We start from the raw sequence: 12,400 nt of genomic DNA, 5'->3' as shown, positions 1-12,400 counted from the left end.
CATACTTTGTATACATATAGAGACCTTGAATTTGACCTAAATATTGTGGAAAATGCTCTCTAATTTGTTGCAGCATCATAGATGAACCATGTAATGTTTTAATCTAAATTACATTTGTCTTATTCTTCCCACTTGCATTTAGGTAGAGTCCCAATTCTCTTTGATTATTTTACCCATTTGTACACAAAGGGCTTGATTCACAAAGCTGTGCTAACTGTAAGCACGCTGGTGAAAAGCCCATTATCACGCCTAAACTCAGTTTAGGCTTGATAAAATAAACTCGCGTGCAAAGTTTTGCGCGTAAAGTTTTACGCGCACAAAGTTTACGCGCGCAATGCCATTAAACCCTATGCGACTTTGCGTGCGCAAGACTTTGAGCGTAAAACTTTGCGCGCGAGTTTTTCCCTCAAAGTGGTGCTAACCTACTAAAAGTCTTTAGGCATGCTAAGTAGGTTAGCACCGCTTTGTGAATCAAGTCCAAACACTTTATTTGATGCTCTTGCAGTCTTTTTTGGAGAGATGTTTCCTCGATTCCTGCCCCTGAGACCTCCATAGAGCTTTGAGGCTTTAACATAAAACTGGTAGTCCCCTGGACAGGAAATGAGGGATTGGCATTAAAAATTAGTTGGGTATTCTAACTCTTCTCCACTCTACAAATAAAGTGTGCTGTCTCTGTTAAGGTGACCACACATCATACATGTTTTCATTTTTTATTTTTTTTTTCAAAGTAAGAATTGAAATCAATTTTTTTGATTGGTTGTAACGTTTGAAACAAATGATCAGTGTATCGCACTTTTTCGATTTAACTCCATTACCATCTTAAGAGTGATTTCTTCACTTCCTTTGGAATGAGGAAGTGGTGGAAAATTCTCACAGATGGGAATACAGGACTGCAATAAAAATCCCTGAACTTCTAACGTTAACCACACTAAAATATATATATTTTTTTCATTTGAATTAGGTTTGAACTTTTGCTGTATTCTTTATACCGTGACTCTGAGCATAACATACATACAACAAATTTAAAAACAAATTCAATATTTTAAAACGATATCAACTGCAATCTATTTCCTATATTTTCCTTAGACTTTCAATACTAATAAGAGAATAGCAAACAAGTAAATGTTGTGGTAAATGAGGGGCATCAAGTGCATTCTGGGAAAATGGTGTCAACTGACAGCTTGGCTGACTGGGCAAAGCTGTACTACCTAAAGACGGTATCTACTGATGGCTTAACCAAAAGGTTTGCAGGTGATGGAGCATGGATGATAAAGCTGCAGCAGTTGATCTGTTAGCCTTTGGTGCTTTAGGAACTTCTTGTGAAGGGTGGCGTGTTATTGTGTTACTTTGACCAAATAACAATAACAAACAATATTTACCAATCAAAGCAATTCTGCCAAGGCGTACATAGAGTTCTTTATTAGCACACCACCAGTCAGGTTAAAACTCCTTAAAGAGACTCTGAAGCGAGAATAAATCTCGCTTCAGAGCTTATATTCAGCAGGGGCATGTGTGCCCCTGCTAAAACGCCGCTATCCCGCGGCTAAACGGGGGTCCCTTACCTCCCAAATCCCCTCGTGGAGTCCCGGGGATCTCTTCCTGGTGAGGCAGGGCTAATAGCTGCAGCCCTGCCTCCATTGGCGTCTATCAGCGCGTATCTCCGCCTCTCCCCCGCCCCTCTCAGTCTTCCTTCGCTGAGAGGGGCGGGTGAGAGGCGGCGATGCGCCGCTGATAGACGGCGCTGAGAGGCAGGGCTGCAGCCGTTAGCCCTGCCTCAACAGCAGCAAAATCTACGACGAAGTTGGTCGTTGATTTTGCAGGGGGGGATTTGGGAAGTAAGGGACCCCCGTTTAGCCGCGGGATAGCGGCTTTTTAGCAGGGGCACACATGCCCCTGCTGAATATAAGCTCTGAAGCAAGATTTATTCTCGCTTCAGTGTCTCTTTAAAGTGGTATTAGTGTGTTTTGAATAAAGAGTTACAGCATCCTTAGTTTGAAACTAACTTGCAACTTTGAAGAATTTTAGCTAGAATTATCTAGTTAAGAACCTGTTTTTTCTTGCAGATTTTACCTGGATTTGCTATAACTCATGTTGAGTCTATGTCTGTGTATATCTGGTGGTCTGTGTATATCTGGTGGTCTGTGTATATCTGGTGGTCTGTGTATATCTGGTGGTCTGTGTATATCTGGTGATGTCACCTTTACCAGTGATCAATAATCATGCAGTTGGTATTCTGGCAGACTGACTTTGCTCTGAGCATGATCAATAGAGCGCACATGGACATAATGATCTGTTCCATTAACAATGTGTTTACGGATCAGTTACATGTGGGATTTTCCACTGCATAACTAGTGCTGAAAAATCTTATGTTGCGACAAGCTGCTGTTCTTTAACAGAATGTAGAAGCATTGTGTGGCTGTTACAGACTCTCAGCTCTGTTGGCTCACAGTGCCCACACACTACACACAGACATAAGACGGTGTTCAGACATGCAGGCAAAATGGATCTGGTTATGTGTGTACAGTTATTATATATTCTAAGGAGTTTGGCACAAGTAGCCAATAGTATTAATATCAATAACTGTATATTACCAATATTATACTATTATTCACGTACTATTCCCATCAAACTTTTTTCCTAAACACTCCTGTCTGGGTGCCGTTACACTTAACACTAGCCCTCCTACCCCCGCTACACCTAAAATTAACCGTCTAACTACCGACCTAGGTTTCGGCTTCCGCCCTCATCAGGGGTATGAGGAGAACAGGCTAAACGGGCGAGTATATATAGCAGTGGTCCTCAAACTAAGGCCCGCGGGCTGAATACGGCCCCCTGAGGCTTTTTTACCGGCCCTCCCCACACAAAATGTATTGCTTATTGATGCCACAGCAGTGCTGTCACCACGTTTCCACATGAAAGATAGCAAGAAGTAATTCGCTGGCTTCCAATCCAATTCTGCTATAGGTGGCACTGCTGTCCAATTGCATGGCAGGCTGTCACCTGGGTATGCTTTACTTCACTGGTGCGCAAAAACATGGTGGTGGTGGTGGTTGGGGGGGGGGGGGGGGATTTTGGGGTTGTGTGGTTAGAGGTACTATAAAAGCAGTGTGTGCACACGCGTTTGTAGGGGTGGATAATTTGCAGTCCTTGCAATTACTTGGGAAAGGGGATTGTTTTGGGGGACTTTTGAAAATACAGTATGTATTTTGAACACTGCATGCTTTGCGTGGGGGGGGGGGGGTTGTGTTTCAGGTGCTGTTTACACTACCTAGGTTCAATGTAATGTTTTTCTACATCATTTTATGTATACTCTGGCCCCCCAGCAGTCTAAAGTATGTTGACCCGGCCCTTGACTAAAAAAGTTTGGGGACCCCTGATATATAGTAAGGTTACATGTACCTGTTAGGGTAAATTGCTCTTTCCATTACATGAGTGCACGGAGAATGCCATAGAGAATCATTAAGATTCACTGATTGGCTTAGCAGGGTCACCTGACTGAATTTGGCTTGCTCCTATTGGGTAGTCTCATCACAAGCTGTTGATAGGCAGTCAGAGGTTAGCTGATCGGAGATGCCATGTCTGCTGACCTCTTGAAGTGAAGTCACGCTATGCCTGTATTGCCGGCATTTACCTTACTATATATAATAGGCCGTTTCGCCTGTTCTCCTCATACCCCTGATGATGGCGGAAGCAGAAACCTAGGTCGGGAAGGAGAACGGGCTACTCCATACCACCTGAAGTGAGGTGATAAAAGGTGTACGTAACCACCGTTTCTGTACAGATACCTTTGTGTGCGATTTTAAGCAAGAGAGGTCCAGTGTGCATGGACCCTCAATGTGAGTTTTGGTTTTAACTTTGTGATTGTGATTTCTTTCTAATAAATGAATACTCTCTTTTTTTTGCAACTAATAGCCTGTTAGTGGTTTGTGCCCTGGTGGTGGCCACATCTGTCATTTGAGCACTGGGTACTGCAGGTGGCAAAGAGAGTGACATTAACTGTGCTGAGGATTATACTATTTGTGAAGTCTATTGGCCTCATACTACTGCTTTTCAGTTGCGAAGCAGCCAGTGAGCCAACCAGTCATGGAGTCCTCCATATAAAATCGGAATGCACCTTCAAAATTCACTCAATCATAAGATTCTCATCATTCAATGATACAATTGTGATTGTACAATCTTACCACTTCCATGTAAAATGAGGGACTACCTAAAGTATCTGTTCATAGTGCATTCACTCAGTTTACCTTTCTTTGGTAAGATTGTACAATCGTACCACTTTCATGTAGTTTAAAGGGGCCCACTAATGATACAATCTTGTTTGTATGCTCAAATACAAATATATGTAGTAAACTTATGTAGTCTCTCATATTACATGGAAGTGGTAAGATTGTACAATCATGATTGTATCATTAGTGGGCACCTTTAACCACTTAAGCCCGAAGGGTTGTTTATTTTTTGCATCTGAGCAACTTTCACTTCCTATTCATTTGCCAATAACTTTATCACTACTTATCACGATGAATTGGTCTATATCTTGTTTTTTCTACCACCAATTAAGCTTTCTTTGTGTGATACATTTTGCTAAGAATTATTTTATTCTAAATCCATTTTAACAGGAATATTAAGAAAGAAATGGAAAAAAAATCATTATTTCTCAGGTTTTGGCCATTATAGTTTGAAATTAATACATGCTACCGTAATTAAAACCCATGTATTTTATTTGCCCATTTGTCCCACTTATTGCACCATTTAAATTATGTCCCTATCACAATGTATGGCGCCGATATTTTATTTGGAAATAAAGGTGCATTTTTTTCAATTTGCATCCATCACTATTTACAAGCCCATAATTTAAAAAAAATATATTAATATACTCCTTTGACATGCATATTTAAAAAGTTCAGACTCTTAGGTAACTATTTGGGTTTTTTTTTTCTTTTAATTGTAATTTTTTTCTTTTTTTGTATTAAAAATTGTATGTGGGTAATTTTTTGGTGTGGGAGGTAAACAGCTAATTATAAATGTAAAAAAATGTATTTATTTATTAAAAAATGGATGTGTGTGTAGTTTTATTATTTGGCCACAAGATGGCCACAGTGAAAAAATCCTGGAAGCGTCCTGCTTCCAGGAAGAACAATGAAGACAAGGAACTTTTTGAAACTCAGAAAAACGACAGCGTCTGATGTCGGCTTTTCTGCGGGGGGCTTCGATCAATGAAAGGGATCTATAATCCCTTTCATTGATTGCTGGGCTAATGGCCCGTGGGAGTGCGCGCAGCCCAACTGGACGAGAATGTTCGTCCAGTTGGGCTTAAGTAGTTAAATATGGTGAAGGAAGAACTGCTGATCTGTTAGCTGACAAGTAGTTATTTATAAATATGACCCATAGAGGTAACTGCTGCAGCTTTACCAGACATGACTCTGCATACATAGATGTGTGATTTTCCTGTAAGATTTCTGTATGAGCACTCACCATTGATTGTATCTGATGCTTGTCATTTAAAGTGAACCAGAGACGAAGCACCCTCATGTATTCTACCATATATATCAGTGAGAACATAAGAGAAAACACCTACCCTGCTCTCTGTTTCATTCGTCACTGTTCTGCTTGCTTCTTATCAGCCCTGATAAAATCCCGACTGAGCGTTCAGTCTGGCTTTGCTCAGGAATCTTTATAGCTGAGTCATTATAGCAGAGCCAGAAGGGGGCAGACTTGGGCTTGAAAAGACATTAGAGAGGACAGACTCAACTATAAAGATTCCTGAGCAAAGCATGACTGAATGCTCAGTCGGGAATTTTATCAGGGCTGATAAGAAGCAAGCTGAACAGTGAAAGATAGCAGGGTAGGTGTTTTCTCTAATGTTCCTACTGATATATATATATATGGTAAAATACATGAGGGTGCTTCGTCTCTGGTTCATTTTAACCATAGCAAAGACATCTTCACAGCACACATTATACTAATTTAACTGTCTTTATTTTCTTTTAACACTGTAATTTTATTAACTGTACATGTGGTATTTGTTGTCTTTTTCTGGGTGGGTGCTCTAATATTATCTCTCCCTCTCCTGTCCCTTCTCCTAGTCCCCACCAAAAGGTGCCACCATCCCTTACCGTCCAAAACCCGCCTCCGCCCCTGTCATTTTTGCAGGTGGTCAGGTAAGAGCGGACCCACTGGGTGCCTCCACTGCCAACCTCAGCCTATTGCTGCAGCACCAGCCTCTGCCTGTTAGTGTGCAAAGATTTTCTTGCATGTTCTCTCATCCTGCAAGTGTTCACTCATCAAAATAAGCTCAGTGACACTGCCGGCTTCATATTCTTAAATGCTCAAAAAACTGTCTACAGAGAGCAGTAGACAGGAAAAACATTGTATGGTGCAGAAACACACAAATCATAACACAAACATGAAATAAAGATTTACAATTCTTGAAGTGTCAGTATGCAATGTACAGAGTGCTGTATGTAAAAGGTTTTATCTTTGCTTATAGATATTCTCCCTCTAGTGGCCACATTTAGCACTGCACCATATTCTAAGACAATTCTAAGCAAAGCTACGATTATCACCTACCGTATTTGAAAAGAAAATATTACACATCTACTGATACAATTTGCCACGATTTTATGCTAACATAGATACATGGGGTAAGTTACTGTGTTTAGAGAACATTTGACAGCACTGGAGAGTATAAGTAATCCAGTAAATCTGGTCTAAATTTTTTAAATAGTCTGCTATTAGGTGGTAAATGTTTGCAATCCTTACCTAGCTTATATTCGAACTTAGTGCAGTTGCTGAAAGATTCATAAACTAGCAGATGCGGGATGCACTCCTGCATTCACAATGATAATTTTTTCTTAAAGTGGACCTGAACTCAGAACTTCCTATCTGCTCTAAAAGATACACAACAGCATAATGACCTTTAAAGAAAAACATTTCTTTGTTACAGCTGATACAAGTCCTGAAATAAATCTGCACTGTGTCTACTTCCTACTTTCATTAAAGAAGACATATTGTTAACATCCTGTGCTTTCAAATGAGCTTATCTGCCATGGCAGTCAGGTGACACAGGAGAGAGATAACATTAACTTGTGATTAGTCACATATAGGGGTGAATTAGACAGGCTAAACTCTCTAAATACATACAGTTTGCATTTCTCCACTTCGTTTTTCCTTCTGCCCTGTGTTTATTTTCCTGGGTCTTCTACCGTAATATATATATATATATATATATATATATATATATATATATTGGCACCGCAGATCAGAGGAGAAAAAGTGAACTGGGTAAGGCCTCATATCTTTATACCAAGGAGGCTGTGAGTTTGTGGATTGTCTGAATACAACTAATCTTTTTCAGCATTGGTGTGGGTACGTTAAAAAAATTATTTAAAAATGTGCTTCGCACTTAAGTTCACACTTAAACATGCATTGTTTGGAGTACACAACACATATTCATATTTTCCTGTTTGACTTTACATAAAACAAAAAGCCGGCAGTGTCATCCAGAGCTATCGGTCACTCATCCTGTGCATGAATGGGAGGGTACATGTAGTAGGACTATCTCATTTCAGATGTAATTGAGGGCCTAGTGGGAACTTTTTAATGACTGCAAGCGTTCAAATCCACAGGAACCTGCTGCCCTGAATCAGTGTTGGACTCTTTGTTAGCTGAGTTTTGTTGAAGTATACTGTATATATTTACTTAAAGTTGTCTGAAGTTAGTGGGATATGGAGGCTGACATTTTTATTTCCATTTAAACAATGCAAATTGCCTGGCTGTCCTGCTGATCATCTGCCTCTAATACTGTTAGCCAAGCATGCAGATCAGATGTTTCTGACTGACGATTGACTGAATTAGCCACGTGCTTGTTTTATGTGTGTGAGTCAGACACTACAGAAGCCAGAAAGATGAACAGGATGCCAGACAACCGGTATTCTTTAAAAGGAAATAAATATGGCAGCCTCCATATCCCTCTCATTTCAGGTTTCCTTTAGGAACAATGGCCAACTAAGACTACCATAATCACTAAACTCTGTTGACACAATAACCCAACTTTACATTCATTGATTATTTTGAGTTATCCAATTGTTTATTTGTTAGGTTTTATTGGAACAACAAGCCTATAGTTTTATTGATTATGGTCACAGTCACTGAGCACTGTCATTCCATATTTTTGTACTGTACAACCAAACGTAATCCTAGATACAAAATGCCTACCATAAGTACTTAAATAGGGTTAGTATAAATGTGAGGAGGAGGCACTCCTTCCCATAAACAGTTCTGATGTGCCTTGGCTGTCCGTGTACCAAACGGATAAATAGCAGAAAAAGAGTAAAGCCGGCACCATCAAATGAAGTATTGTGCTCTTTTATTTAGTATTCTTCAAGTAATCTATCACAAAGATATGCGACGTTTCGGGGGGGGGGGGGGGGGGGGATCCCCCTTTCTCAAGCAAGTGACAGAATGTATACTGACAAATATAGATCACAATTTAGATGGCTATGTATAAATTGTGATCTATATTTGTCAGTATACATTCTGTAAATAAAAGAGCATAATACTTCATTTGATGGTGCCGGCTTTACTCTTTTTATACTTAAATAGGGTTTGTACAGGAAATATATTGCCATTTGAATGAACTCTTCATAGTATTCCATATTCTGAGAAGGGTTCATCTGGTCTAGCTCAGGCAGGTAATGATAGTGCTAGAGACACAGTCAAAGTTTCGATATTTTTAGATTCACATGATGAGTTTAATTCTGGCAGTATCTGCTTAGAATCATTTACTGTTATTTACTGTTATGAAATCTGATATCTTAAAAAACTAGACTTAACATTGTTGTGTGTATAAATTTTGTGCCATTTGTATGTGTGTCATTTTCCAGGGTAATGTAAAATTTCACTCCTGCCTGTGAGCCCTTCTGTTAATCACCATTGCTTCATGCAAACAAGTTTCCATCTCTCCTTTTTTGCTGTTATTTACGTATATCTGGCCAACTAATATCCAACACAGATATTATGAATTTTGCGTGAAGTTGTGATATTAGGCCTTCCCAGCAGGTGGAGCTAAAGGGAATATTCAATGTACAACTCTTTTGCTAGGATAGGGAAGGAGGAGTTGAAATTTTAATTCTTGGAAAACATGATGTAGAAGAAGCATGCCCATGTTTTGCTTGTTTATGGAGTGGGTACAGGAATCTGAAATATTTATACATTATATAAATATATATATATATCCAAGTCTTCTATCACATGTACCTACAGATGTATTTAAGAATGTAACATGCCATTCTGACATGCACTTATTTCCCCTTCTGTTTCAGGCCTATTCCATCCAAGGACAGTACGCAATCCCCCATCCTGATGTGAGTTCTCATCTCTCATTTTCTATCCTGTCCTTCTTCCTGACACTTTCTTCCCCAGCATGCTGGTGTTACTGATAATTAATATTAGACCATAATATTAATATGTCTGAGATGGGAGCTCAGTATCTGTTACACTCTGGGCAGCCATGGGATCTGTCACAATGGAAGGAGGACTTGGCTTCCTCAGTGCTGTCTATTAGTGTACTAATTACTGTATAATCTCTAGACTAGTTTTTGTGTAACTAGATGAACCTTTTTGTGTCTAGGTCCTATTTCAGTTGAGGTGAGTTAATTCCAGCTTAGGGTGAACAGAGATCAGCCTGAAATTGTTGTTAAATACTTTGGCCAAAACTGTGCAAATAGTTTTTTTTTCTTATGATGAAAGAAAGAGAGAGAGAGAGAGAGAGAGAGAGAAAGAGAGAGAGAGAGAGAGAGAGAGACGTGTCCTATTATTTTGTGTATTCTGTGCAAGTAGTAACTATTTGTTATGTTTAAGAGAGAGAGAAAGAGATAGACGAAGGGAGAGAGAGAGAGAGAGAGAGAGAGAGAGAGAGAGAAAGATTGATAGATTACAGAGAGAGATAGAGGTAAGTAGGTAGATAGATAGATAGATAGATAGATAGATAGATAGATAGATAGATAGATAGACTTGTCCTATTATTTTCCAGTTAGAGTTTAAAATGAGATAAAAAGAAAAATTACATGTTTTCTCTAAACCATTAAGCACAGTAAAAAATTAATATGTAACAATATAAGACTGGTCCTATGTCATTGGAATGCATAATGACTCTTCACTAAAGCTAATTGATATCAGTGAGGGCTGCAGGATAACTTATTAGTTTGACTTGTAATGAAGTAATTAGATAAAAGGGAGAAATTGCTCTGCTGTTATTTTGTTATTGGTGCCATAACAACTACCTAATGTGGGTAACGATCTTCCTATTCGCAAGTTTGGGGGAGGTAAAAGCCATCTTGCCTGGGGCATCACAATGACCAGAACAGCCCTGTCTCTCTGGGATGTATTATGGGTAAATTAACTGCTTCAGGATTGGCCATAGTTAAAACTATGCCGCACTTGTGGCTGCCTAAGTCTGAAGCCTGATGCGGCGTGGTTTTAACACCACCCAAGTTCGTGCTTGGGATGCAATAGTGCGTCCCTGTGGGCAGACAACTTCCGTATTACGGTCAGGAGCCATTTTTATTAGATCCAGAACTTCTGATCACTATGAGCCAATTACAGTAATCAGGAAGTATCCATCATTTTTACTATATGTTAACTTACGTTTTTAGCTGAGCATTACAAAAGACTGGTAGCTACACACAGCACACACAGTGAGTGAATGTGTTACTTTACTGAGTATATATATTTATTTAGTATTTATATAGCACTGACATCTTCCACGGTGCATTACAGAGTATATTGTCTTGTTACTTAATTTAATTTCATCTCACAGAGGGGTTTACAATCTACTCCCTACCATAGTCATACAGTATGTCTATGTACTGGATGTATCGTAGTCTAGGGCCAAATTAAGGATAGGTCAATTAACTTATCTATGTGACAGACAAGGCAAGAGTGTTAACCACTACGCCACTATATATATATATATATATATATATATATATATATATATATATATATATATATATATATATATATATATATATATATATATATATATATATATATATATATATAAAACATGCACTGAGGGGATGTTACTTCAGGGACGGTTTTTGAGACAGACAGTCCAGGTCACCGCCTGGAGCACCATTGTCTCTAAAGGGCACTGCTCAGTTCCCTTGCAGCCGTAGATCAAACTGCTATTAATGCTAAATTAATATATTCTGTCTGTTGCCAACTAGCTGCAGTTCATAGCCCCACCCACAAAATCTGCCCAGCTCCACCAACAAAATCCACCCCCACTCCCCCCAGTCAATAGAAACATGAGAACTGTCTGACTCTGCCCACTTCCGCATAACGTGAGTGCACAGAAGTGAGCGTGGAGTGGACATGAATGACAAAGATTTTCCTGTCCGCACTCCCCAACTAAAAAATGAGGCGCAAGGTCAGTCAGCCAGAGAACCAGGCAGGACATCAGTAGGTAAAGCCACGAGTAGTATCAACACACTCCAACAGTACTTCTGAAAATACAAATTCAATTTTATTCAAAAATGTCTTCAGAGGTACACAAGTGAACACCGTGACACATCCAACAATTACATCAGCACCAAGATTATTGTTCATACTCATGGGTTTGGCAATGGCAGTGATCCCGATGCTAGTGAGAAGGTCTAGGTGGTGCCAGTGTTGTCATATGTAATTACTTCAACAAAAAGGGCTGCTGTACAGCGACAGTTCTGCTGTTTCAGGAAATAGCACCCTTTCCTTAAAGCGGAATGAAACCCAGCATTTCTTCTTTGCTCTAAAATATTATTTACAGCATATTATATACTACCAACATTTTTTTTTTACTAGAACAGCATTCAATTAGTTATACACAGGACTTACAAGCTCAGTGCAGAGAAAGCTGGACACATCCGAACTGGAGATAATGTTATCTTGTGTTACTTAATTGTATCAGTGAGGAATGTGACACATTCTCTGACTGTGCAGACTCTCCTGAACACAAGCAGACACTCAGAAAGCATTTCTGCCTTCAATACAAGATGAATAAAACCAGTTATGTATAAAATGCAAAGGCAGCTCTTAGAGCAAAAAAAAAAATGTACTTTGGGAATGTGTAATTTCTAAATGAATAATAATACTTATGCACAAAAACAAATTTGATAACCGTATGGCATATAAAAAGTAGGAAAACATGTTTTTATTATTATTATTATTATTTATTGTATTTATAAAGCGCCAACATATTACGCAGCTCTGGACAATAAATATATACAATGATACAAGGATGACATACATAGGGTTATACACATAGAACAAAGTTATACATGCAAATTGTACAAAATACATGATCATGCAATATGGGCTGGTTAGGTAGGCCCAGTAATACAAGTACAGGCTGTCATAGGAC

The 12,400-nt window shown here is 39.1% G+C and overlaps 1 protein-coding gene across 14 annotated transcripts in view; it reads left to right on the top strand.

Annotated features, from left to right (window-relative positions):
- PCBP3 (poly(rC) binding protein 3) overlaps positions 1-12,400 on the top strand; it is a 115,862-nt gene that overhangs the window by 78,772 nt on the left and 24,690 nt on the right. For 8 of the 14 annotated variants that reach the window (XM_068245263.1, XM_068245260.1, XM_068245267.1 and 5 more), the window contains exons 9-10: positions 6,084-6,227; positions 9,321-9,362. In XM_068245263.1, the coding sequence (XP_068101364.1) occupies positions 6,084-6,227; positions 9,321-9,362 (186 nt within the window). The remainder of the gene's footprint in view (positions 1-6,083; positions 6,228-9,320; positions 9,363-12,400) is intronic. The other 6 variants (XM_068245269.1, XM_068245266.1, XM_068245268.1 and 3 more) reach the window with 2 other exon arrangements.

Source organism: Hyperolius riggenbachi, chromosome 7 (genome assembly GCF_040937935.1).
Source record: "Hyperolius riggenbachi isolate aHypRig1 chromosome 7, aHypRig1.pri, whole genome shotgun sequence".
Classification (NCBI taxonomy): Eukaryota; Metazoa; Chordata; class Amphibia; order Anura; family Hyperoliidae; genus Hyperolius; species Hyperolius riggenbachi.
The sequence above is the reverse complement of the archived record's forward strand: the minus strand, read 5'-3'. Positions and strand labels throughout refer to the sequence as shown.